Source organism: Rattus norvegicus, chromosome 9, assembly GCF_021556685.1.
Source record: "Rattus norvegicus strain SHRSP/BbbUtx chromosome 9, alternate assembly SHRSP_T2T, whole genome shotgun sequence".
Lineage (NCBI taxonomy): Eukaryota > Metazoa > Chordata > Mammalia > Rodentia > Muridae > Rattus > Rattus norvegicus.
The window spans coordinates 19,892,261-19,919,552 of NC_141542.1; the positions used below are offsets into that span (position 1 = coordinate 19,892,261).

The 27,292-nt window shown below is 41.7% G+C and overlaps 2 protein-coding genes across 2 annotated transcripts in view; both read right to left on the minus strand.

Annotated features, from left to right (window-relative positions):
- The window catches only part of LOC148003419 (disks large homolog 5-like), a 169,718-nt gene that overhangs the window by 132,305 nt on the left and 10,121 nt on the right, over positions 1–27,292 (minus strand). The window lies entirely within an intron of this gene.
- Positions 1,970–10,438, minus strand: LOC134480531 (uncharacterized). Its single transcript, XM_087568635.1, has 5 exons — positions 10,243–10,438; positions 9,364–9,523; positions 7,906–8,037; positions 7,064–7,247; positions 1,970–2,761 (listed from the first exon to the last, which is right to left on the minus strand). The coding sequence occupies exons 1-5, from the start codon at positions 10,370–10,372 to the stop codon at positions 2,756–2,758; spliced, it is 612 nt and encodes a 203-aa protein (XP_087424761.1). The 5' UTR covers positions 10,373–10,438; the 3' UTR covers positions 1,970–2,755.

Sequence of the window (27,292 nt, forward strand, 5' to 3'; positions counted from 1 at the left end):
AAGTTGAGGTTCAGAGCTGAAAAAGAATTAACAGCTGAGGAATAGGGAATGTGTGAGAAGCACCAAAAAAAATGTTCAACATCTTTAGTCATAAAGGAAATGCAAATGAAATCAACCCTGAAATTCCACCTCACACCAGTCTGAATGCCTAAGATAAAACACTCAGGCGATAGAAGATGCTTGTGCGGATGTGAGAAAGAGGAACATTCCTCCATTGTTGGTGAGATTGCAGACTGGTACAACCATTCTGGATATCAGTCTGGAGGTTCCTCAGAAAATTAGACATTGCAATAGCTGAGGACCCAGCTATACCTCTCTTACACATTTACCCAAAAGATGCTCCAACATACAACAGGGCACACGCTCCACCATTTTCATAGCAGCCTTATTTATAATAGTCAGAAAATGAAAAGATCGCAGATGCCCTCAACAGTGGAATGCAAACAGAAAGTGTGGTACATCTACACAATGGAGTACTACAGACATATCAAAAACAATGACTTCATGAAATTCATAGGCAAAGAGGATGAACTAAGACATATCATCCTGAGTGAGTTAACCCAATCACAGAAACACACACATGGTATGCACTCATTGATGAGTGGATATTAGCCCAAATGCTGGAATTCCCCAAGATTCACAGACAAAATAAAATTCAGGAAGGATGACCAAAATGCTGATTCTTCACTCCTTCCTTTAAAGGAGAAGAAGAATCCCTATTGAAGGGATAGGGAGGCAAAATTTAGAACAGAGCCTAGAGGAATGGCCATTCAGAGTCTATCCCATGAGTGGTCTATACATATACAGCCTTCAAACTAGATAAGGTGGATGAAGCTGAGAGGAGCAGGCTGACAGGAACTGGATATAGATGTCTCCTGAGAGGCACAGCCAGATCATGTCAAATACAGTGGCGAATGCTAACAGCGAACTATTGAACTGAGAACTGGACCTCAGTTGGAGGAATTACAGAAAGATTGAAAGAGCTGAAGGGACTTGCAACCCCATAAGGACAACCATGCCTGCCAAGCAGATTTCCCAGACACTAAACCACTACCCAAACACTATACAGGAACTGTGCCATGGCTCCATCTGCATGTGTATCAGAGGTTGGTCTTCTTGGGCACAAATGGAATGAGCAGCCCTTGGTCCTGCCTAGGCTGGGAAAGTGGATGGATGGTGAAGGGAACACCTTTATAGAAGAGGGTGGAGGGCGATGGTATTTGGACTTCTTTCTGGAAAACAAGGAAGGAATAACATTTGAATTGTGAATGAAAAATATCCAATTAAAATTCCAACAACAACAAAATGGCGTTTAGAGCTTCAAACAAAAAAAGCCACAAAAAAAGCCACAATCAGGAAACAGAGAATTGTATGCCTCTCGTTTTCTTCAAATATGCTCAGGGCCCGGGTCAGTTCTGGGCACAGGATGGACCAAGCAGTTTCCTGCCGCTGACTGCTCCTCTATTCCTGTTTCCAGAGGCATCATGCAGATTAATATTGGGCCAGATGTGGGCAGAGCTGGGTAGAAGTGGCTTTCTGTCCTGTGGTCTCAGGATTATCTGCATTCCTGGGTGTTCAGCATTCTCTGCCATGGGATTTGGGTGCAGGATTCCCGATTGCTTTAATCTCCCTTATACCATGTTTATATGTCCTGGGAGGTATTACAGAAAAATTAATGTTATCCCATTAATTTGTTCAATACTCTCATCCACAGAGTATAACTTAGAGGTAACTATATATTTGACACCAGGCATACACAGTAGGTAATATATGCATGATGAACTTGAAGTTCACAGAGTTGGGAACACAGTGAACAGTGACTGTGTAACTGCTTTTGAATCTCAGTCTGACTGGGAAGGAATTTTGATGCCCAGTCCCGATGAGAATGCAGAGATCCATCCCTCCCTGATAGCTGTGGGACTTCAGAGGTTGACACCAGTGATAAATAAAGAAGGTTCGTAAGAGTGAAGAGTTTGAAATTACTCCTTTATTCACCAGAATACATCCAATTTACTTGATAGTAACCAGATGCAGGTAGTCAATATATACAGTCTATATCCTTATCAAAATAGAAAAGCAAATGAACAAAACAACAACAGATTAATAACAAATCTTCAAATGAATAGAAGGAAAACCAAAAAACCAAAATAATCAAAAGTCAACCAAACTTTAAATAGAGGAAGTATGCTAAGCATTCTTTTGATGCTCCTTTTGCAGAATAGACTTATAGCGTGTGGCTTGCCTTGGAGACATACTAGACAAGAAGTTACTGATGGTAATAATCTTTTCAAGAGGAGTGGGAGTAGGTCCGTTTTGTTGGAGTGGGGACATTAAGGAAAAAGCCATCTAATACTCAGTATAAATGATATTACAGACTTTGTCTCAAAGTCTTTCCAATGTTGTGAACTCATCTCCATGAAACTCTTCTGGATGACCCATCAGGACAAGTACAAATTTACACGTGCACAGTCTTTCTGGATGACCAGCAGCTCTTGATTGATGTGCATCAGCACTTCTCTGAGTCCCTCCAAAAGTGCACACTTGCTGGAGAGAGGCGAGGTGAAAGTAAGGCCTATTAAATCGAAAGAAATCAAACTAAAGGAGGAAAATGCAGTCCACAATTGCTATGGACATTACAGATGAGATGCAATAGTGGTGTATTTGCTGTGCACACTTTGTTCTCCTCCTGTAGCACTTCTCACCAAGGGAGATCATGTCCTGGTCTGTGTCATGTTCGAGTTTCTGCTGGAGAATTTCAGACCTAGCAGAGCAAGGGAATAAAGATTTAGTGAGTGGTTGTCAATTCAGCTCTCCCTCTTACATCCGCTCTATTGGGTTGGACAATCCAGCATGTCCTGTCAGCTGAGGTCAGTCCCTGCATCCCCAAATGTCGTAGAGTACCTGCGCTTGGATTTATATCTCAGCTTTTCAAACTGCTAGAATTTGAACTGTGGACTGTATTGGAATTAATACAAAAATGGTCATATTTTGTCACTGGTCCAGCTTTATTATATTGAATAATAACATTGTAGCAGGGTCTGAATCTGAGTTCAAGAATGGTATGAGCAACCTAGAATATCATGTGGATTCCTTCTGGAGAACATGCCCAGGATTGAGGTGAAAATTCTGATTATGTCAGCACTGAAGGAACCTGCCTAGGTTCAATTTGTAACCACTGAATCTGCAAATACACAGAGAAGCCATCTCACTTCAAATTCATGCTCACCGCACAGATCCTGTAATCACTGAGAATGTGCTCACAGCATACACAAGGAACAGTAAAGTTTATTGTGATGGACATACATAACATCACCCCTGTAACACTATGGTTATTGTAATGCAATTTGTGAGATGACAGAAGAGAAAATGTCCTCAGATCTTATCAGAGATTTAACAGGAAGAAAGAAGTACAAAATACAAAGAAATCCTGAGGATTATACATATTGTGTCATGGACAAAATTCACATAAACTGTACCAGAACAATACTCTGGGTAGTTCTTTAGGTGACTGATAGGGAAAACCTTGTCAGTGATCAGCCATCCAAAAAGGATAGTTATATAGGGACAGGAAATCCAATTGGCTTCTGCCAGTCTGTGTTCCTACCTGATCTCAAAAATATCAGAATGCTTCTACAATGTTCCTCCCAAGTCACTTTCCTGGGTGATCGGTTCTTTCTGCTTCAGAATGTCCTGCATTCTTTCCTCTAATCCTTCCTTATCGTGGTCATCAGATGAGTGTACTGTCAATGGAAGCATGCATGCATGTGTGCACACAAACACACACACAGACACACAGACACACTAATACAAACTCGCAAACACACAATACGTTTGTGTTTACACAATATAAACATAGTACATTGCAGTGTTTACTTTCCCTTTTAATGCTTAATATAATGATTCCCCAGGATACTATGGAGGCATAAAAACAAATGTTGAGTGGGATATGTATACAGTGGTCATAGCCTATAGACAGCTCAGTAAGTGATGTGCTGTCCTCCCATAAACCGACATTGAATCAGGGTTCTTTCCCTATAACCAATCTGGCTTAGCAAGTTCCCAAGGCTGAGTAAAGCAGTCTTGTTTCCCAGCAAAGGCTCATATGTTGGTTGTGGACTAGACTCCTGTTCTTGTTCACTGTTTCAGACTTTCCCCATAGAGTGCTGCTTCTTCTAATAGGAGCTCTCTTTACCATACCCTGAGTGACTTCATGCCCAAAGCTATGACCCCAGAATCTTAGGAAATCTCCATAGCCAGGATCCATATGAACAATGTTTCTACCTATAATGTGATTGTGTCACAGATATTTGGAGTAAATAAATAAATGCTTACATGGATTATCTCACACTGAGTCATAATCCATTGAAGGGCTCCAACCTCTCCTACAGTTTCCTTCCTTGGAACACTAAAACCCAGAGCTCTAGTTGCTCTAGTTGGACACCTATTCTCTTCTCTGGGATCTCTGGGTCAACTAACACTTCTGTTCCACTTAAAGAACATGGCTTCTCACAGGCCTTTCTGATCGTCCACTAACAGACCCATCTGAATTTCATCATTTCTCCTGACTCCATTGAGGCTGAAATTAACTGAGAGAAAATGATGTTGATCGACAGCACTTGCAGAATGCTACACAGATAACATAGGGGAGCGCTTTAGATTATCTGTGCACCTAAATGGGTTCCTGAAACTGCCCTGTTCTTGCACCACAGCATAGCTATGGGACTTTTTCTGGATGACGATACAATCCAAGCAACTCAAATTCTCAATGAAAAAAATCCAAGCCAAACTCCCAGGGGAAGTTGTAGTGTGCCAAGGTAGCTGGAAAGAAATGGTAGCAGGCAATGTGGAAAGCAACCTTGGAGAAGACACAGTGAGTGACACAACCTTCCAGTGGGCTTTCACAAATCACAAAGAACAGAGAAGCAGCATAAACTCATGGATTTTATAGGGAAGCCTTTCCTTACCTCCCAGTATTCCTTTCCTTTGATGTGCTCCAAAGGATTTCAATGCAGATCAGTAGTTTTGCCCCTAGTCACTTGAAAATCTAACTTTACAGGTGTTTTTGTGTGCTCTTTTTGGGGGGGTTGCATTTCTAAAGGACTTTATTGTCCTGCTTCTACACCATAACAAAAAGGGTCCTGCAAGCTCCAGGCCTGTACCATTGGTTAGGACTGTGAAACACGACTCACTTGATTATATTTTCCACTCCTCCCCCACACTTCACAAGATAATTCTGTTGCGATTTTTTTGTAAACAGGATATATTAATAACAGGTGTCCTTTTGCTGTACAGAGCTAGATGGAGATGCCAAATGACTGGGCAGCTGTATTTCATGTTTCATGGATGTAAAGTGAACTCCTAGAATTCTTTTTTTATGAAACTTGGAAATAGAGGAAACACAGGTTCATTACTGAAAACACACACACACACAAACACACAGACATACACAGATACACACTCGCACGCACAAATGAAAACTTTGCTCTTGTGCAGCACATTTCCTGTTGAGTGAGAAATTAGTGGGAAAAATGTTGTTTACAAGTCTCTTAGACTCAAGCAGGCTATGCTGCCCTGGCCTGTACTCATTTCCACTTCAGGAAACCTTTCTATGCAGATACTTTCTGGTCCTACGAGTAAATTACATGTTGTGCACAGATAGCCTAAACAACACAACATCAAATCCCCAAGAGAGAGATTTCTAGGAAAAAACTCCATCAAGCTCTATGTTGACTCATCATAGGCCCCTCACTAAAACTACACTGTTTCCTTCATAGAAGACCTTGGAAGCATCAGAGAAGACAGTGTCTCATGGTCATTTACCAGGAACTTTTCATCATATTAGATTTCATGTGACGTTAAAACAACCTCAATGTCAGTCAGAAGGAGGCTAAAGAAATAACATACAGTGACTTTACTAAAATGCAGCACTGTGTACAATATTGAGAGGAAATCTATCCTGAAAGAATGCCGTGCCCATGATATAGTCTGCAAAGCAATGTCAGCAGAGGGTTGCACTCTAGGATTCCATGCAAGATCATGGTGAAGCCCATAAGACAAACCAGAATCTTCCTGGGGGATACCTCTGCTCAGGTAAACTGAAGAAATCTAATCCTTATTTTGAAAATAGCTGAATGGTTTAAGAATGTGTTGAGACAAATAAGAGAGGGGGCTCCACTTGGAACTGGACGAATGATGCAAAGACTGCTGGCCAGCACAAAACAGGAAGCTTCAGGTTTGTTGAGAGACCTAGGCTTAAAGGACTAAGTTGGATAATGACTGGACAAAATTGCATGTCATGAACTGTCCTCCCCGCATGCTCCCTAAGATGCAGGTCAGCACAGCAATGCACCTTTCTTGGTGAGAATTGGGGGTACATACTGATAACTTTGTTCTTGAAGCCTCAAATCTCTCATGCCAACCCTCAGCCTTTGAGAAACCTTTTCCACATCCTTGTTCTTCTAACCAGCTTCAGGTTGTAAGGCCCACATATGAACTCTCCAGGAGCACTCAAATAAGACAGGACTGACATGCTGCTCCTCAGGCTCTGTAGTTACCCAAGATCTATGAAGCATGAAGACACCATCTTCATATACAGGGAGAAGAGGAACAACAAAAGCCACCACAAATGACAATGAGAACCATTTCTTTGGCATTTCCATGAGGGTCTCCTCCTTGAAAAGTACTGACTTCCTGGAGTCTCACAAGATCCCTGTAAAGAAAATGAGCTCCAGACTTTTGCTTCATCCCGCAAAGCCCTGCTCTAGTCTAAAGAGGGCTCCCACATAGCACCCTCCACACATAATGGCATGTAGTGCTGTGATATGTGATCAACCTATCTCCCTTAATAAACTGCAGATTCTCGAAGAGCAGGAGCATTTGCTTTCTAAACATGTAGTTTCCTGAAAAGGGGCTATCTCCACAGAAAGCCTTGTAAACCATCACATGAATGAACACTTGGATGAGACCTAGGTCAGGACATGGATCAGTCAATAGACAGTAACATTGGTTTGTCTATGTTTATGGTAAGACATGAGGACAAACTGACCCTGAGGTCTAACCCTACCTGCTGTTGCTTGGCCCTGGGGTCACAGATGTTCATTCCGGCCTCTTCACAGAGCCTCTTTGTCTCCACAGAGGATGCTGGCAGTTCAGTCTGCTCCACCAGCAGTTCTCTCTTCTCATTCAGCAAAATCTGTATATTGTTCTTCAATTGAGCTTGTTCACGCAGGAGCTGGGAGTGCCTCACGCTGAACCACAAACAAAAAATGGTAAATCCCAGCCAGCTTCTATTTGCCTGTCACTCATGCAAGTCTAGTCATCCCTTCAAGGGTCCTCATCCTCAGAAATCCCCAGAATAGAGCCACACTATACAGGTTAGCACCAATTAGAGGAGGTCAAATCCAGAGGACACATCCCTGTGAATCAAAGTACTTATGAAAATCCTGACACTAAGATGGTTTATATAAATCAAGGTAGAAGAAATGGTCCATAAGGGAGCTCATATGTCCATAGTATGCTGAAGTCATCTGCAAGTAGAGGTCACATCCCCTCTGAGGGAAGATAGAAGACCCAATAGCTGTACAACCTTTCCATGTGTTTCTCACGGATCATAGACAACCTGTCAGAATCCTAGAGATTCAGAGTTGATTGATATTCCCATCATGGTGCAAACCTTTTCTATCTAGAGGATCCTAAATGGGGAAAATAACGATTGAGGGTCTTCTACACCCTTCACATGTAGGACAACTTTTCCAAGAGCTACAAATCTAAGACCCTTGCAACAAGGCAGGCTTCTTGTTAAGAGTCAGACACTACAGAACCAGAGCCCTGACTTTGGTTCAAAGTCATACAGGACAGAAGCATTCCCTGCCTAGTGCTGGGTTCTCATCTCTGTCAGCGACTCACCGGTAGGAACTGTTCACTTGTATGAGCTCCTTGTACCTCTCCATGGCATCACTTATTGAGTTGGTCATCATTTGCATAGCCATCATTCTCATCTCATGTTCGGATTGAAGGACTGGCAATTCGACATCCAGCCTGGGTTAGGTCATGGCCAAAGGAACAAATAACATTTTGAACTCACGATTTCAGAATTAGGTGAAATGTAAATAAAAAATATATAATAAAACAGTTCAAATTCAAGGAATGGTGGAAGGGAAAAAAGTGGCAAACTCAAAAGCCAGACCAAAACCCAACAGTGAGGCTTAATCCACAGAAAATATTTCCATGTAAATAAGCAAACATTTGTTTTGAAATAAGGACTCCTTGGAATCCTGGGAAGATATGGTTCTGCAAAGACTCACTATATAGGAGGGGGCAGAGCCTGAGAGCTGCCTGTTTGGGAATAACAACTGTCAAGACCACAGTGACTATTTCTAGGTCACAATAAACTATCCCTGGATAGTTAAAAAGTAAAAAAGTAAAGATCAAAGCAGGTGAAACAAATTAGGTGAAATCAGACTGTTCTATTACTTAAACTCAGTATGTACTACATATTTGCTCCTCCGAAGTATTTGTACTGGTTAAGTTTATTATCCTGGGCACAGGACAACAGATTCACGGTACCAATTGGAGGGACCTGACCTTCAAGAGCTGGCCAGGTGAGCATGATGGAATTTACTAGTTCAGGAAGAAGATTCCTCCAGTCTGTGCCACAGCTTTGGGCCCAAGAGAAAGCTGTGATGACATTTCTCTTGTTTTGAAAGCAGGTATACTCAATCCTTGGTTTCTATAGTTACATGAATTCTCAAAGGGCATAACTAAGTTTGACAGGGAAGAGGATTTATAGCACCTCCTCCCCTCGGGAGAGTCCTGGGTGCCACCAACGTATACAGAAGGAGCAAAGTGCTCTGTTGATCAATGTGGGCCTCCACGTACTCATCACTATCATGACCTGCAAACTGTTGATCAAACAAATCCTCAGACTCCATCAAAGGTCCCAGACGTCCTGACCCTGAGTAAAACACCACATATACGTCCACATACATACATAGCAACCCATATCCAAACACATTTAGAATGCCAACTACATGCATGGAGGTGCCATAGAATCAGAGTATAATGAACAAATTCAGAGGAAAGAGTGATGACGTGCAGGCATTTCATTCACACACACAGTTGCAGCAAGTGTGACCAGGTCCTTTCAGCTGCTGACAGAACCAACGCTAATCCAAGAGGCTCAGGGTCAAGTACAAAAAGGTTGACCCTAAACACACAGCACCTAGCTTATCTCACAAGCTAATGCATGCCAAGGCTCCTTAAAATCCAGGATGAGAGGTGAAACTCTCTCGTGCTATGAGGAAATCTCAGGTTAGCAGAAAGAGAGCACAAGACAGTGAACAGGTTACTGGACATAATGACTACCTGTGGTCCCACTCATCATAGATATAAATATCCAGGATTTGGTAAAGTTCATCCCTCTCGAATTGACACTTCTGGATTTCAAATTTGAGTTCCTCCAGTTCCTTTACACACTCCTCTTGCTTACTGATGACATTTTGGGATGATGCCTTCCTACCAAAACCTGTAGATAGATAAACCCAAGTGAATTTGCATATTTGATGGCCCATGGGCAGAAAAGATCATTCTGAATCCCAAAAGGAGGTTGAGGAAGGGGAAATGGTAGAGTCTGGGTGAATCCCTGAAAGAGCAGAAAAGCTTTCTTAAAGGTGGATTCTTAAGCTATGTCCCTTTTCCCAACCTCTAATGCCATACTCGTACCACACTCACTATTACAGGACCCTTCACACTGAACAGTATAACCTGACTGATACATAAACATCTGGGACATTGTCATCTTATATCAGATGTGGAGCAGTCAATCCTGCAGTTCATAATGATTAGCACCATCAAGCTCTAATCATGTGTGTTGCAGCCCAAAGTGTCTGAGAACTCAATTCATGACTAGGGGTGCATCCTTCCTTGTTCTCGCCATCGGAGACTTTATGTAATCTACAGTAATCTAGAGGATGAAGTGCTTCAACTCCCAACCATGGATGGTCACATTGTTAATCTCACAGTGCCTCCTCCTGCCATTCATTGACACTCACATTTAAAAGCTTCAAGAAAAGACACTGAAGGCTTACCACTTTCTGGCTTTCTCTCAAATTAAGGATTAGGAACTCCTGAGTCTTGGTTTGCCTTTGAGAAATCCCAAGGCTCCTGCTTGTAAGGCCTAGTCTTAGAAGGCACATCTCAAACCTACCTCCTTGAGGATGTTCCCCAACTCTGCCCAGGACTCACCAAGCCTTCCCCAGAATGATTTCCTCCTTCCTGTGTCACTAGAGAGGGGGTCAGCTTCCTTCTGCCTTGGTGTGGTCTCTCCTTGATCTCCACTTTCCTTCCGAAATAGCCTGAGCATCTGGCGAAACATGCCTGCTTGTGAACCCAAAGGGAACTGAAGGAATATCCCAAAGGCAGTTGGTGTCACCACAACACTGGTGACATCACAGAAGATTCTAGGGATCTCTTAGATACAAAAGATTGTCCAGTGAACGGCTTACTGGTGATGTCACTGGAAAATTCTATGGCCTACCTACTAACCAGCTTTCCCCACACTGATGAATTTCTGTGGGGACCCTTTCCTCCAGTCTCTCATGTGTCACTGGGAATACCATTTGGCAACCTCTATTTCAAAGCTAGATATTTCTCTCTGTTTCATTAGAAGTCAACGATGCTTTTGCTGGGGATAGTTGCTTTTAACCCTGAATTGGAGAACAGATTTTTCTTAGCACCGAAATCTCTAGGGACCAAGGAGGAGGGAGATTTTTCTTAAAAGTAAATCTACTACTCGAGACAATGCATGTGACACACATTTCGATTCCTAAGGTTTTCCCTTTTTCTGGAGGGCAATATATTTCTTCTATACCTCTGAGTGTATAAAACCTGGAAATATTTGCTTACTGTGCAGTCCTTGACAGCTGACATTGTTTCCATTTACATATCCATGTATTTCACAAAATCAATGGTCTATAATCCTATTTTTTGCAATAAAAACTGCTTTTCCTTGGGAGCATAGGGATCAACTACAGGGCATATATAAAATAATAAATTTCTGTTCCTTTTTTATATTATTCAGACATCTTCCCTTTCTCAAATGTAACAAGACAATTAAATTGGACATCAGTGAGCAAATGTCAACCTGGACCTTGTGTTACTACATTGTAACCACATAGCCATCCCTTCTCCATTATCATTCTTCCTGAATAGTCAGGTCTAGGCATGAGAATATTGGGGGCTGCACCATGATCCTTTACTCCTACCAAACATAAGAATCAGGAGGATGGGAAGGGAGTGGAATGGCCTGAGTTCAGGTTGAACCTCAATTTTAATGGGTCCATAAGTTCAGGAGGGAGTCCATTTGGCAGTGTGATATATGGATTCTGTCTTCTTATCCTTGGTGTTATAATTCCACCTGAATGTGTGCTATACTGCCACCCAACCTCACAGATGTAAGAGTGAAAATCATGTTTGACCTTTCTGGGAAGAGCTCTGCTTTTTACTATCATCTGGAGTTATACAACATCACTATGCAAGCTCAGAAGAAAGGGGTGCAGATGTGCACCCCGTAGAAGTTGAGGATCTCTTCTGATTAGGGCACTTGTTTTTCCTATGTAATTTTTCCCTTGCTCTTTTACTAATGGTGGCTGACTTCTTTCCTGGCCTGAGGTAAACTGGAGTCCAATCTTTTGGATTACCGAACCTTCTATTTTTGAGATGACAGGCCCACCAAGGGTCCTACTGCATACAGAAGGTATGAATAAGTGTCAGGGGCTGGAATAAGTTAAAAAGGTCCCTGACAACAAAGAACTGATTAAGAAAACAAGAGCCCAGCTGCTCATCAAGATCACAGTTGTATGATAGTAAGGAAATGTGAATAGGGCATCAGGTGAAAAGATAAATTAATTAGGAGGTCACAGGCCTAGAAGGGGTAGCCTTTGCTCTCAGTGGAGCTGCCATTCTTTCTGCCATTCCTCGCCCTCTGCCACAGGACCAGAGACTTCCCCATACAACTGGCTGGCCTTGCCAAAGACCTGGCAGGGCTTCTCCCTGTAGAATAGGACACATAGAGTCCTTGAGGACTCACCAAGAGGTCTCCTCCACACAGGTTCCTTGTTGTCACAGGGAAATGTTCCTGCAGAATCCTGCCATGGCAGCAGGAATTTCAACCTGGCTGCTCTTGGTCCAGCTCACTGGGTGCAGGCCTGAGGCCCACGGGTATCTGGGGAAAGAAGCAGCATGCACTACCTCACAGCTCTCTCTTTGTTGGATGCAACTGCTAGGACTGTGATAGGATTTTTGTTTCTTTGTGTGTTTATTAGAAATACCTACAAAGCTGATTAAAGATGCAACATGCCTTCATACCCAGCATGCAGAATGTTTTTACATCGTTGTTGTTCCTGTTTTATGTTTGGATTTTGTTTTTTAATCCCCTCAGGAAATTTCCCTGTTTTTTCAATGTTAAGCACATGCTCCGAAGGGATCGATTATTCAAGTTCGGCAAAGCTTTTGTTCTCACCATGACTCCACAGATGATGCCATTACGTACTTTGAAATAAGAAAACAGTTATAGAGAAGTAAATTAACCTGTAAGCTATCACAGAAGAAACACATCATGATTGTAGAATGGCACCCCAGTATTTTGTATTTCCTAAGTTATTTTTATTTTAAACTTTTTTATTGGATTTTTTTGGGTACATTTCATCTTTTTTAAATCCTTAAAGGTATCTTTTATTCCTCTCCTCCCATTTACAAGGTGGAATTTCACATGTAATTGTTAGTCCAGATAGTTTGGTCAATGGCTTAGATATCACCCTGGCCTAGTTTCCTTGGCATAAGCTGTGTTAGAAGCAGGCTCAAAGGTTCAGGACCAACAAATAATGAATTCCACTACATCTGGATACCTAGCCTCACAGCCAGGAAGGGACTGGATTTCCATTCACTATTTAAAAAAAAGATGCAGTTCATTAACATGTAAAAAATTTCTCATGTATATTAAAGTGTTTACCATGGTCATACAGTTTTTCAAATACCTGGAATTCATCTTTTTCCAAAACCTAAAATTTCTTTCTTATTCACATTTTTTTGATTATTTTTTGGTATTAGTATCATTTTTTTAAATTTCAGGTTTTTTTAATACATATATATGTTTTATTCAAACGTTATTCCCTTTCCCCGCTTTTGGTCCATAAGCCCCCCTGCCGTGCCCTCTCCCATATGTATGGTCCCCCAATCCATGCCACTTAGAAACCCCTTCCTGGACATTTCACTGCACTCAGGGTCCAACCTTGTTTAGAACAAGGGCTTCCCCTTCCACAGGTGCCCCAACAAGGATATTCTCTCCTACATATGCAGTTGGACCCCTGGGTCAGTCCACGTATAGTCTTTTGCTAGTGGTTTATTTGGTTGGCATTGCTGTTCTTATGGGGTTGCAAGCCCTTCAGCTCTTTGAATCCTTCTTCTAATTCCCATAAAGGGCATCCTGTTCTCAGTTCAGTAGTTTACTGCCAGCACTGACCTCTTTATTTGACATGCCCTGGATGTGTCTCTCAGGGGAGATGCATATTCTGTCCCTTTCAGTAAGCACTTTTTAGCTTCATCAATCTTACCTAGTTTTGGTGGCTGTATATATATGGGCCACATGTGGGGCAGACTCTGAATGGCTGTTCCTTCAGTCTCTGCTTTAGATTTGGCCTCCATATCCCCCCCTATGGATATTTTTGTTCCCCATTTTAAGAAGGAGTGGGAGCATCTGCACTTTGGTCATCCTTCTTCTTGAGTTTCCTGAGATCTGTAGATTGCATCTTGGGTAACTTGAGGTTTTGGTCAATGTCCACTTATCAATGAGTGCATACTGTCAACGAGGGGTGCTGAGTACCTGGAAGAGAATGAGGGACAAGAGATGTGAAGAAGGACTCCAAGACAAGAGTCTGATCAAGGCGACAATTTTATTTTTCCCCAAGGCTGAATTTGTACCATAAAATGGGTAACAGAGAGAGGAGAGAAGTAAGAAACATTTACCCACGCCAAGGACACAATATTCATGTGGTCAGGGAATCGGCTGATGTTGACAGGTTGTCAGAAAGGTCACAGGTTTGTAATATCTATTAGTCAGCAGGATATTGGTTTTTCAGAAAGGTTACAGGTCATGACATTGGGTATCTTATCATCACACGTTATCATATGATTATTCATCTTGACCACCACATTTGTATTAGTCTTCTGCACCTGGCTGGCAATTTTCCATGAACCCAGTCATACTTAATGTTAACCATAATAATAACATCAATAATGGAGGGCTTCAAGGCCATCGCTCCCAAGAGCATACCAAGTGTGTTTTTCTGTGATTGGATTACCTCACTGTGGATGATATTTTCTAGTTCTTTCCATTTGCCTATGAATTGAACGTAGTCATTGTTTTTGATAGGTGAGTGGTACTCCATTGTGTAGATGTACCACATTTTTCGAATAAATTCCTCTGTTGAAGGGCATCTGGGTTCATTCCAGCTTCTGGCTATTATGAATAAGGCTGCTATGAACATAGTGGATCATATGTGTTATTGTATGTTGGAGCATCTTTTGAGTATATGCCCAGGACTGGTAGAGCTGTGTGCTCAGGTAGTGCAATGTCCAATTTTCAAGGAACGTTCAGACTGATTTCCAGAGTTCTTGTACCAGTTTGCAATCCCAGCAACAATGGACGAGTGTTCCTCTTTCTCCACATCCTCGCCAGCATCTGTTGTCACCTGATTTTTTGATCTTAGCCATCCTGACTGGTGTGAGGTGGATTCTTAGGGTTGTTTTGATTTGCATTTCCCTGATGACTAAGGATATTGAGCATTTCTTTAGGTGCTTTTCAGCTATTCTATATTCCTCAGCTGAGAATGTTTTCTTTAGCTCTGAACCCCATTTATTAACAGGGGTGTTTGGCTCTCTGTACTCTAACTTCTTCTGTTTTGTGTATACTTTGGATCCTCCATCAGATGCAGGATTGGTAAAGATTTTTTCCCAATCTGTGGGTTGCCTTTTTGTCCTAATGACACTGTCCTTTGCCTTACAGAAGTTTTTCAGTTTTATGAGGTCCCATTTGTCGATTCTCGACCTTAAAGCATAAGCCATTGGTATTTTGTTCAGGAAATTTTCCTTAGTGCTCATGTCTTCGAGACTCTTCCCTACTTTTTATCCATTACTTTTAGTGTATCTGGTTTGATGTGGAGGCCCTTGATCCACTTGGACTTAAGCTTTGTACAGGGTAATAAGAATGGGTCAACTTGCATTCTTCTACATGCTGACCTCCAGTTGAAGCAGCACCATTTGTTAAAAATACTATCTTTCTTCCATTGGATGTTTTACCTCCTTTGTCAAAGATCAAATGACCATAGGGGTGTGTGTTCAATTCTGTGTCTTCAATTATGTTCCCCTGATCTGCCTGTCTGTATGCCAATACCATACAAACTATTGCTCTGTAATACTGCTTGAGGTCAGAGATGGTGATTCCCCCAGAAGTTCTTTTATTGTTGAGTATAGTTTTTGCTATCCTGAGTTTTATGTTATACCAAATGAAGGCAAATTGCCCTTTCTACCTTTATAAAGAATAGATTAGGAATATTGATGCTGATGGCATTGAATCTGTAGATTCCTTTTGGCAAAAAGGCCATTTTTTTACCATATTCATCCTGCCAATCTATGAGCATGGGAGATCTTTCCATCTTCTGAGACCTTCTTCAATTTCTTCAGAGATTTGAAGTTCTTGTCATACAGATTTTTTACTTGCTTAGTTCAAGTAACAGCAAGTTATATTATATTATTTGGGACTATTGTGAAGGGTGCCATTTCCCTAATTTCTTTCTCACCCTGTTTACCCTTTGAGTAGAGGAAGACTACTGAATTGTTTGGGTTAATTTTATACTCGGACAGTTTGCTGAAGTTGTTGATCAGGTTCAGTAGATCTCTGGTGGAATTTTGGTGTTGCTTAAGTAGACTATCATATCATCTTCAAATATCAGTGTTTTTACTTCATCCCTTCTAATTTTTTCCCTTTGACCTACTTTCATTGTTTGATTGTTATGGCTAGGACGTTAAGTACCATATTGTACTTAAGTAGGGAAAGAGTGGGCAGCCTTCTCTAGTCCCTGATTTTAGTGGGATTCCTTCAATATTCTAAGTTTAGTTTGATGTTAGGTACAGGTTTGATGTATTTTGCATTTTCCTATATTTAGATTCAGGCCTTCAATTCCTGATCTTTCCAGGACTTTATTAATGAAAGGGTAATGAATTTTGTCAAATGATTTCTCAGCATCTAATGAAATGATCATGTGGTTTTGACTTTGTTTATATGATGAATTTCGTTGATGGACTTCCGTATATTAAACCATCCCTGCATCCTTGCCATGAGGCCTACTTGACCATGATGGATGATTGTTTGGATGTGTTCTTGGATTCAGTTTGCAAGAATTTTATTGAGCATTTTGATCAATATTCATAAATAAAAGAGGTCTGAATTTCCTATCTTTGTTGTATCTTTGTGTGGTTTAGGTATAAGAGTAATTGTGGCTTCATAGAAGGAGTTTGGTAGTGCTCTGTCTGTTTCTATTTTGCGGAATAGTTTGGACAGTATTGGTATGAAGTCTTCTATGAAGGTCTGATAGAATTCTGCACTAAATCCATCTGGTCCTGGGTTTTTTTTGGATGGGAGATGTTTATTAGCAGTTTCTATGTCTTTATGAGTTATGGGGTTGTTTTGATGGTTTATTTGTTCCTGATTTAACTGTGGTACCTGGTATCTGTATAGAAAATTGTCCATTTCCTCCACATTTTCCAGTTTTGTTGAATATATGTTTTTGTAGTAGGATCTGATGATCTTCTTAATTTCTTCAGATTTTGTTGTTATGTCTCCCTTTTATTTCTGATTTTATTAATTTGGATAAACTCTCTGTGACTTCTGGTTAATATGGCTAAGCGTTTATGTAACTTGTTGATTTTCTCAAAGAACGAGCTCCTGGGTTTGCTGATTCCTTTGATACTCGGTTTTGTTTCTTCTTGTTTGATTTCAGCCCTGAGTTTGATTATTTCCTCCCTCTACTCCTCTAGGGTTTATTTAATTTTTTCTAGAGCTTTTAGGTGTGCTGTCAAGCTGCTGACATATGCTCTCTCTTGTTTCTTTTTGCAGGCATACAGAGCTATGAGTTTTCCTCTTAGCGCTGCTTTTATTGTGTCCCATAAGTTTGGGTATGTTGTATCTTCATTTTCATTAAATTCTAAGAAGTCTTTAATTTCTTTGTTATGTCTCCAATGACCAAGTTGTCAATGACTTCAACTTCCATGTATATGTGGGCTTTCTGTCCTACTTGTCGTTATTGATCAGCAGCCTTAGTCCGTGGTTTTTTGATAGGATGCATGGGATTGTTTCTATCTTCCTGTATCTGTTGAGGCCTGTTTTGTGACCAATTATATGGTCAATTTTGTAGAAGGTACAATGGGATGCTGAGAAGAAGGTACATTTTACTGATATCACAAAGCAAATTCACCACAAATATTTAACCAATGAAAACAGAAATATTGAATAGCTCTGCAAATGGGAGCGATAATCATATATACTTAAAAACAACTATTATGGAAACAAAGGACGTACTAGGAGAAAAGATACATCACTAAAAGCTACACAAGCAGCAAAAAAGACACTACATTTCTTGGTTTAAAAGTTAGGTGATACACTTGATCTTTAAAGACAGGCAATGTACTTGATCTTTAAGCCCTTTAACTGTGCCCTGTCCACATAGAAACTGCAGTAGATGACAATCTTTTGTAAGATTTATTTATTTATTTACATGTCAGCCTCGAGGTCCCCTGGCAGGACTGGCCTGGGCTTCTTCCTTGGACACTGTGAGGCTGTAGTCTCGGTTGGAAACCCCGCCGCTATCATAGCGCGCCCTCCGGTGGCCGAGGTGACGCCAAACGCCGCTAAGGCCCCCTTCCCTGGCCGCTTCTTCTGCTTTTTCTTTTCTTTTCTTCTTTCTCTTTTTGTTCGCGATGTGCCGCCTGCGAAGAGCTCGCCTCCAGGAAGGAGGACATCGTGCAGGCAGAATCACCTCTGGGCCCTGCCGGGGTCGGAGAGGGAGAGAGAGGAGTCAGCTTGGGCGGCGGCGCCCCGGCTGCCGGCACCTGCGGAAGGAAAACTCGCCCAGGCACACGTGCTGCTGCAGGCGCCAAATATAACGCGCCCTCCCTGTCCCCTCAGACCCCGCGCTCACCCACGAGCTCCGCGTGCCCTGAGGCCGGGCTCGGGCGCGGTCGAACGGCGGGGTGGGAAGGACACGTGTGCCCACTCGGTGGCGCAGACAACACGGGGAGGCAGGACACGGGGAGGCGCGTGGTGTGGAGCTACGGGCTCCTCTCAGGCCCGTCAGTCCCCTCGCAGGGCCCGCGGAGGCCGGGGCGGCTTCTTCGTGCCTCCAGGCCCACTGTGACCAACCTGAGGCCATCACAGCCGGTGCCCCAGGCTGGAGGCTTGGGCATGGCGATTGTGGTTGCCACTCTCCTAGGCCAGCTCAGCAGGGCGAAAGCCACCACCTGCTGTCCTCACCTGAAGGCATCCTGATGGGGCTGAGAGCCCACATCCAGCAGGCGAGCCTCAGGGCAGGGGGCCATGGTCTTGGCTCTGCACCTTGTTGCCAGCCCCTCACACATATGGCAGCATCACACATATGGCTCCTTCTACCAACCGCCACTAATCACCATTTGGACATTCCATCACAGTGTTCTCAAGAAGAAAGATTGCAAACAAACACGAAAAGAATGAAATTTAAAATCTTTTTTATCAGGTTGGAGAGATGGCTTGGTGGTTAAGAGCGCTGCTTCTCCATTGCTCCCAAGTTCAATTCCCACCAACCACATTGTGACCTACAACTATCTGTAGTGGGATCCAATGCCCTCTTCTGTCTGAAGCTCTCTTCTGACATTCAGGCACACTCGCAAACAGAGTGCTCATGTACATAAATAAATAAATCTTTAAAAATAAAACCTTCTAATCAGTTAATGTATCTACATCTAGAAGCTAGAAAAGGGTCACAGCAATATTAAAAATAACTCAGAAATAGTAAAGGGATGTACGAGCGTCACAAAATTCACTGGGCAAGATGGTGTATACCTGCAATCCCAACACTCACAAGGCTGAGGTAGGTGGATTGCCTTGATTTCAAGGCTAGACTAAAGTGTGAGTCCTTGTACTAGAAAACAGAACAATTGGGGAGGGGATGGAGAGAGAGACAGAGAGACAGAGAGACAGAAGAGACAGAGAGACAGAGAGACAGAGAGGGAGACAGAGACAGAGATAGAGAGATAGAGATAGAGATAGAGATAGAGAGATAGAGAGATAGAGATAGAGAGAGAGAGAGAGAGAGAGAGAGAGAGAGAGAGAGAGCTTGATGTCATTTCCTGCACTGAGGACAAGCTACTGAAGAATGTGAATGTCTCCTATCAAGCACAGAGAGTGCTAATGACAGAATGGGTTTCTTATTAAGATATCATAAACTATAGATGGAAAAGTAAAGAAATGTATAATAAATAAAAGAGAAATCAGACATCGGAAACCTAAATTTAGAAGACTGTATATGTTTAAGTCACAGGGGAGGGAATGGGAAGATGTGGGAGAGAGAATAATCAGAATAAATTATATATGTGTATGAATATGGAAACTAAGAGCAATCAATGAAAAGAGAAAAGCAGGTTTATTTTACGATGAAATTGAGTTCCCATGACACTATGTAACATTTTGTAAATTGATTATATGAATTATCAGCAATAAAAATCAATTGTTATTAAAGATGTGGTTGTGTTCATATTAATTAGAAATGTTTTAAATTCTTTTTATTTATTTGCTTATTTATTGATTGATTCTTTTAAGATAGGGTTTTCCTATATAGACCAGGTCAACCTCAAAAAACAGATCCACCTGCTTATGCCTTCAAAGTGTTAGGATCAAAAGTGTATACTCACACATGAAAGTTACATTCTTAAAGTGATAAAAAAGAAAGTATAGTTATCAACATGGTAAAATTATTGAACAGTGATCAAGTGAATGGAAATATCAGAAACACATTTAAGGCATTAGGTCACTGTTGTGAAAAGGATCTTAAGCAGCATATATCATTCAAATCATCCAGGAGACACATTAAGAAAAAAAAAAAGAAACTGGGTAAAGATGATTTAAATTTTTTAATCTATTAAAAATTTTAAAGTGCATTCGATATGAAAGTGTAAGTGATATACTTCACATTTTTGCTTATATACCATCTTCAATTTTATGTGCATTCTGCAAATATTGTCCATGTTTATTCAGGCTCTTAATATTTCCCCATGACTGATAACATTCACAGAAATCATATTGAGCAAAATGTATATGTTGACGTATAATAGAATTGTATTCTACACAGTATAGCATAGAAATATGTATATATAACTTCCCATATATGTGTGTATATACATATGTAAATGGCTCAAGAAAATGAGTATCACTTTATCATTGTAGTATTATTTTCATCAAAATCCTGAGAACATTTAAATGGCATCAAATACTGACCAGATTGGCAAAAAACAAAAAAAAAAAAAAAACAAAAAACAAAAAGAAAAAAAAACTCCAAAAAATAAAACTCTTATAAAGAATCTAACGATACTAGCAAAAGATGCAAAAATATTAAAGTCTCAATGAAAAAAAAGCCCAGATGAAATACTGTATATTTTCTCAACTCTAGGATAATGTATTTTTGTACAACTATCAATAAAAGGCCTGAATTTTGAAGAATTCAAAAGTAGTGCAGTATAATTATGCAGTGGTCAATACTGTTGCATACCATTTTACATAACTGCATACACTCTCGTTCTTTTGTTTCGTGGTCTAGCAACGAACTCCGGTAGATTTATGGGGAACTCGGGTAGATTTATGGGGAACCATTGCACTGTAGACTTAAACTGGATTAATTTGGTGATGAGTAAGTCGTATTTTGTTAAAGTTGCTTTAAAAATAAACTGTTGGATATTAGTATGGCAAGTAATTCTCCCTGAAGGAAAAACCAGACACCAAGAACCTAGACCACTTCTGTCCAGGAGAAATTTCTAGATGATAGAAATATTCTATATCTGCTGTGTTTCTGGCTATGGATTTCTGGCTGGCTGTTTGCCTCCTGGTTTGCCTGCTGTGACTAAAGAGGCAGATTTTAGTTCTAAGTTTAGTTCATCTCAAATAGCCATGTGTGACCAGTGGGTGCCATTTGGACAGTGTAGCCACAGAAAACTGAAGCAGTGTAACCAAAGACTCACCTAGGAGTCAGTTGACCTCCTAGAAGGTGACTTGGGAAAACGTTGGCAATGATAGCCTCTTGGGGAGCTCACCTTCACCAAAAACAAACTGTGAATCCTTACTCTTCTGCAATAGTCAGAATGCAACTGGTCTCACACCCACCCCAACCCTCACCAAAGACACTTGAGAGGGAGCTGAACCCACTGTGTGCTTTAGATTTCAGTGTAGAAAGCACTTCCTTCGAAGTGGAGCAGACTGAGATTGCCAAGTCCTTTGCCTGGCTCCAGGGACTTGGGCCTGACCACGGATGAGGAGGAAATGAAGAATGGCATTGGACACACTTACATGGGGAAGGCTGGGTCCATGAGCTGGAGAAAATGCAGCATCCCAGAAGCTCAGCATGTTTATTATATAGAGTTGGCCAGGAAGTAGGGCTGTTGCTCAGGGCAGCAAGGAGGTGGGCATTGCATGCAGATAAACAAGGAGGGGAGGACTATGCATATGTAACTGACAAGGGGCAGATTTAGCTAATCTCAGTAGGAGCAGTCTCTGCAGCTGGCAGTCTTCAGGCTGTAAATATCCAGATGGGGCCAGGGGGAAAGGTAGAGTAGACTTTATCTGCACAGACTATCAACACCATCCCGAGAAGGCTTTGTCATGTCTCTGAGCCTCAAGGGGTATGGGGGCCTTTCCCTTTTCCCCATGGATAAATGGCTTTGGGTCCATGGCATGGTCATATCATTTTTACAACACACATCCTCTTAGGGCTGCAGTTCCTCAGGACTTCCTCTGCTCCCACAGTGAGATCTCAAAAGAAAAACAGAAACCAAACAAAGAAAAAATGTGCTCAGTGAACTGGTTAATTCCCTAAACTATACAGATCCAGTGTCCTAAGTCTAGGACTTCCTCAAAAGCTACAGAAAATCCTGTGGACCTAAAATAAGCAAGAAAAAAAAAGAAAAAAGGAAAAAAAAACAAAACAAAGACCCTTGTCCCCTCCACAAAAAATGAATGGGAGAAAAAAATTATTAAAGCTTTTCATAGAAAATTGTTTAAGAAAAACACACGGGAATTGTACTTAATAGAATTAGTGTGCTGAGATGTGAGGCCCACTCACAGCATGCAGCATTTGGAAGTCTCAGACAACTTAACAGAAGAGGACTCCTAATTAGTCTTTGTGACCACTCTCCACATACTACTCACAGCTTAATACTAACCTTCATAATTGAGTTGGGGATAGTATTCACCATAGCAGATAATTGAAGCATTTGTGCACACACACACACACACACACACACACAAACACAACAATGCACACAAAACACACACACTCACACACACACTCACACACATACACACAGACACACACACCTGCACACAAAACACACACACACATTCACAAACATACACACAGACATACACACATGCACACAAAACACACACTCACACACACACTCACACATACACACACACTCACACATACACACACACAAAACACATACAAAACACAAACAAAACACACACACTCAGGAGCACACACAAGAGAAATGCATATTCTATGAAGTTTCTTGGCATATTTTTATTTGTAAGCCTCAATGCTGGAGTATTCTTGGTTTTGCAAAAAGTGGGGGGAAAAGTGTGGCTTCATTTTCCCCCTTTTGAAATGACAGATATCTGTGTGTTAAACATACTCTGACGGCTGTCCAGGCTGCCTCGGCCTATTTGACAGCATCCAGGTCACCTTGGTCAGGACAGTGGTTGTTCTTATTGGCAACTGGTTTGCATCAGAAGAGTTTTTCACGTCCTTAGCAATATTAGAAGTTTGGTGACACAAGCAGCTTGACAAACAGTAAAATTATTGTGGTTTTGCCTTTCTGGAGGACATTAAAATTTACATGTTTTGCATATGGCTTTTTTTCTTAGCATTTAGTCCTGCTTTAGCGCTGTTCAAATGTGGCCATGCAGCCAGCATCCCTTTGCTCCAGGCTCTCAGCACCCCATTCCCGTCACTGATCTGATGCATACTTGGTCCCAGAGATGGACAGCAGAGGGACTTGACACACAGCATCCACTCTGCTCCACTGCTTTGCTTTTTGTAAATTCTTTACAATGGCTATTTCATGATTTATTATTACTACAAACTTGACTTGACTTGATATTTTGAGATAGGATCTTATTACGCAGCCCAGGCTGGCCTTGATTTCCCAATTCTCTGGCCTTAGTCTTCCACCATTCCCTGATTCTCAATTTGTTATTAGAGGTAGTTGTATGGCCCCATTTCCAAATCAAATGTTCTTCTGGCTTTATGACTTTGCCCTTTCCACAGACTTTTATTAATTATGCAAAGTAGATGGTGTTTAATGTTTAAATACTAGATATATGAACATGTCAGTCCCCAAGACAACTCTGTGAATTAACACTCATTGTCATCCTCACTGTGCAGATAAGGGAATTGAGTCACACAAAGGTAAAATAACTTCTCCAGGTTGAACATCCAATGGATGTGAGAGCCAAGCTTTGAGTCCAACTACAAAGTAGATTGGCCTATAATGTGTCTGCTGCTGCTGTATATTCAAATGGTAAATTCTGTACCCTAAGGTCTGGTTGCTCCAAGACAAGGAGATCCTCATGTATTCCAGATTTTCTTTCTTTCTTTCTTTCTTTCTTTCTTTCTTTCTTTCTTTCTTTCTTTCTGCCTACTAAGTTATCCCTGATTGGTTAATAAAATCCGTACAACATGGGCTGGGCAGAAGAGAGGGGACAGAGCAAAGTTTCCCTGGGCCTGGGGGCTCAGGAAGGGTCCACAAGAAGAGGGAAAAGACATGGAGGAGAAGGAAGGAGACAGCACCCCATAGGGTAGGTGGATCGTGAGTGTATTACCATGAGGGCCAGCCTGTCAGAACAGGAGTGGCCCAGGCAGACCATGGCAAGCAATACCTCGGGGTTATGGACAGGGAAGCAGAAAAAATAGCACAGAGGGTTGATGTCTGCCCAGCTCTAGTACTTTAAGGCTTACTCTAAATCTAAAAGCTTTGTGTCTTTTATTTGGGAACTAAATGATCTATGGTGGGGGAGAAACCCCCTAATAATATTTACTGTAGCAATGGCCACTCAATTATTGTGGTATTTTAAATATAACACACATTGAATTTTACAATTCATATGCAAGGCTTTTTATATTTCCAATGTGACTGTACACCTGAGGTCATGTGTAGGTATAGAGACATAACATGGCAGAAATACCTAGAACATTTTAAGGTCATCACACTGACCACATGAAAGCCACAGGCTATACAGACTATGATGGATGAGGAGAAGGCTTAGTGCTCTCTGGAGTCCCCTTCCCTAGTCTTGGGATAAGACTTCCAGTAAGCCAAGACCATATTCCTCTTCCATTTCTCAAGGAGCCAGGGGTAGACCCACATGTATGATTTCTTTCCCTGCAGTGTTTTTTTTTTCCAAGTGCTGCCCTGTTTGAGGACTTGGCAAAGGTAAGCACCGTCAGAGGAAGGCCAGCATATGAATTCTGTATAACTCTGCTGTGACAGCATGTACCTATCAAGTACTGGAAGCCTTGCTGGAAATATTAATCAACCTCTAGGATCAAAAGGAAACAACCCGAGGGCCATATGGCTGTAAAGCAAGTCTGAAACCATAGCCCAGTATGGAAGTTCAGCCTTGGATCTTACATCAAACAGCGATAGCATCCAAAAGAAAAACGAAACTGAAATGGCAAGGTGACTGGTAATGACCTCATGGCAAGGATATCTAAGTCATGTGGAAAGATCCCAGTGCAAAGACACATGTCCACGAAGCTTTCACCAAGAATCCCTATTCTGTGTTCTACAACAGTATATATACACACACACACAAAGAATACTCATTTATGGTCAGCTATGGGGATTGATTCTCTGGGAATCTGACTTTGAGATTGACATAGATGTATAAAGGTGTTTGACAAGTGCTCTTGGGGACCATGGCTGTGACAAAGAGGAGAGAAGAGGATGGGGCGGAGAGCACTCTGGCTCTAATGCAGTCACAAGGGTATGCAGGCAGCCCTGTGTGGGGCTCAGGAGCTGGCCTGACCCTGAAGTCTTAGCCTGCACTGGAACAAGCAGGAGGCCCGGCCTTAAAGTCTCCATTGGCTAAGGACGAGGTTCCTGGTCAGAACCCAGTTACCACATTGTAACCACATAGCCATCCCTTCTCCAATATCATTCTTCCTGAATTTCCAAGTCCTATCATGAGGATATTTGGGGCTCCACTCTGATCTTTTACTCAGAGCAAACATAAAAATCAGGTGGATGGGCAGGGAATGGAATGGCCTAAGGTTAGGCTAAACCTCAATTTTAATGTGTCCATAAGTTCAGGAGGGAGTCCATTAGTATTGTCATCTGTGGCTTCTGTGTCCTTATCCCGGGTGAGCTGACTCTGTGATACGATGCCACCTCACCTCACAGATGTCAGGGTGAAAATCATGTATGACTTTTCTGGGAAATACTCTGCCTTTTCCTACCATCTGGAGTTATACAACATCTCTATGCACAGCTCAGAAGAGAGGGGTGGAGATTGTGGAGGCCTTAGAAGTTGAGGATCTTTTCTGATTAAGGCACATATTTTTTCCTATGTAATTTTCCCCTTGCTCTTTCCCTAATGATGGTTGACTTCATTCCTGGCCTGAAGTAAACTGGATTCCAAGGTTTTGGACTAGGGAAGTCCCTATTTTTGAGATGACAGGCCCAGCAAGGGATCCCACTGCATACAGGTTCCTATTCCCAAGGAAGTTGTTGCTGCAGAATCACAGCCTGGGGGCAGCAGCACAGGATATCTCCCAGCTTTCTCTCCTGCACCTGCTGCAACTGTAATAAGGCTGTTTGTTTGTTTGTTTGTTTGTTTGTTTGTTTGTTTGCTTTTTATTGGAAATACCTAAAAGCTGGTCAGAGTTAATACATGCCTTTAATACCAGCACCCACAAGGTATTTTTGTTTTTGCTTTTGTTTTTGTTTTATTTCATTTCATAATTTCTGTAATTGTTGTTAGGATTCTTATTGTTTTCTTTGGTAATTCCGTCTAGCTATTCACTCTGTACCTAGAATGTGAAGCCCATGCTCTGCATGGTCCTGTTATTCATGTTAAGGATTTTATTCTTACCACCGATGCCACAGATGAACACAATATTTACTTTCAAATCAGGGAAACAGGCATAAAGAGGAGAGCTATGTAGTTTGGTCTCAGGTAAGCAGGCAATCAGGAGTGTAGGATGGCTTCCCAATGTTTTGGATTAGGTAAGCTTCTGTTATTGAGATGAAAGGCCTCTGCTGAAACCTTCAGTTGAGTAACAGAGAGCCTGTAAAGACTGAAAGAGTGGTTGCACCTTGAAGGTGAAGGCTGGCCCTTCAGTGCCTCTGCAGCCTGAGGCAGAGTAATTTTAGGAACACAAGAGCACTTGGCCAGAGATCATAGGGGACTGCATTTTGCTTGAGCCCTGAGACCTGGATGAGAGGAGGCCTCCACAGTCCTGATAAAGGGAAGCAGAGTCACATAGATGCGAGGGAACAATGGATCTGTGATCTGCATGTTATCCACTTCATTTATCTTTGCTGTGTACATAGTATATGTAAACGACAGGGGCATCCTACTTTATCACATCTAGTCTCTCTAGATGTTAAAGCAAGTGCAAGTGTAAACACAGTAGAGTTAGTTCAGCAACACATTGTGTCCCATTTTGTTAAAGACCTTTATTTTATTTCTATTTATATATTTTTTCTTTTTCACTTTACGTTCTGCTCACTGACTACTGATACTTAATTACTCTCTCCCACAATCCTTCCCCAATTCTCCTGGCACAGTCTTCTCTGAGTGTATGAGGGCCAACTGTCTCAGTACCTCCCTTCTTTTACCAAAGCCTTTCCTGGGGGCATTGGTGAGGATGCTGGTTTTGAATGCCTTGGACTTGGCTTTCTTCATGCTCCAGTTTGCTGGCTTTGAGAAGTTTGTGAA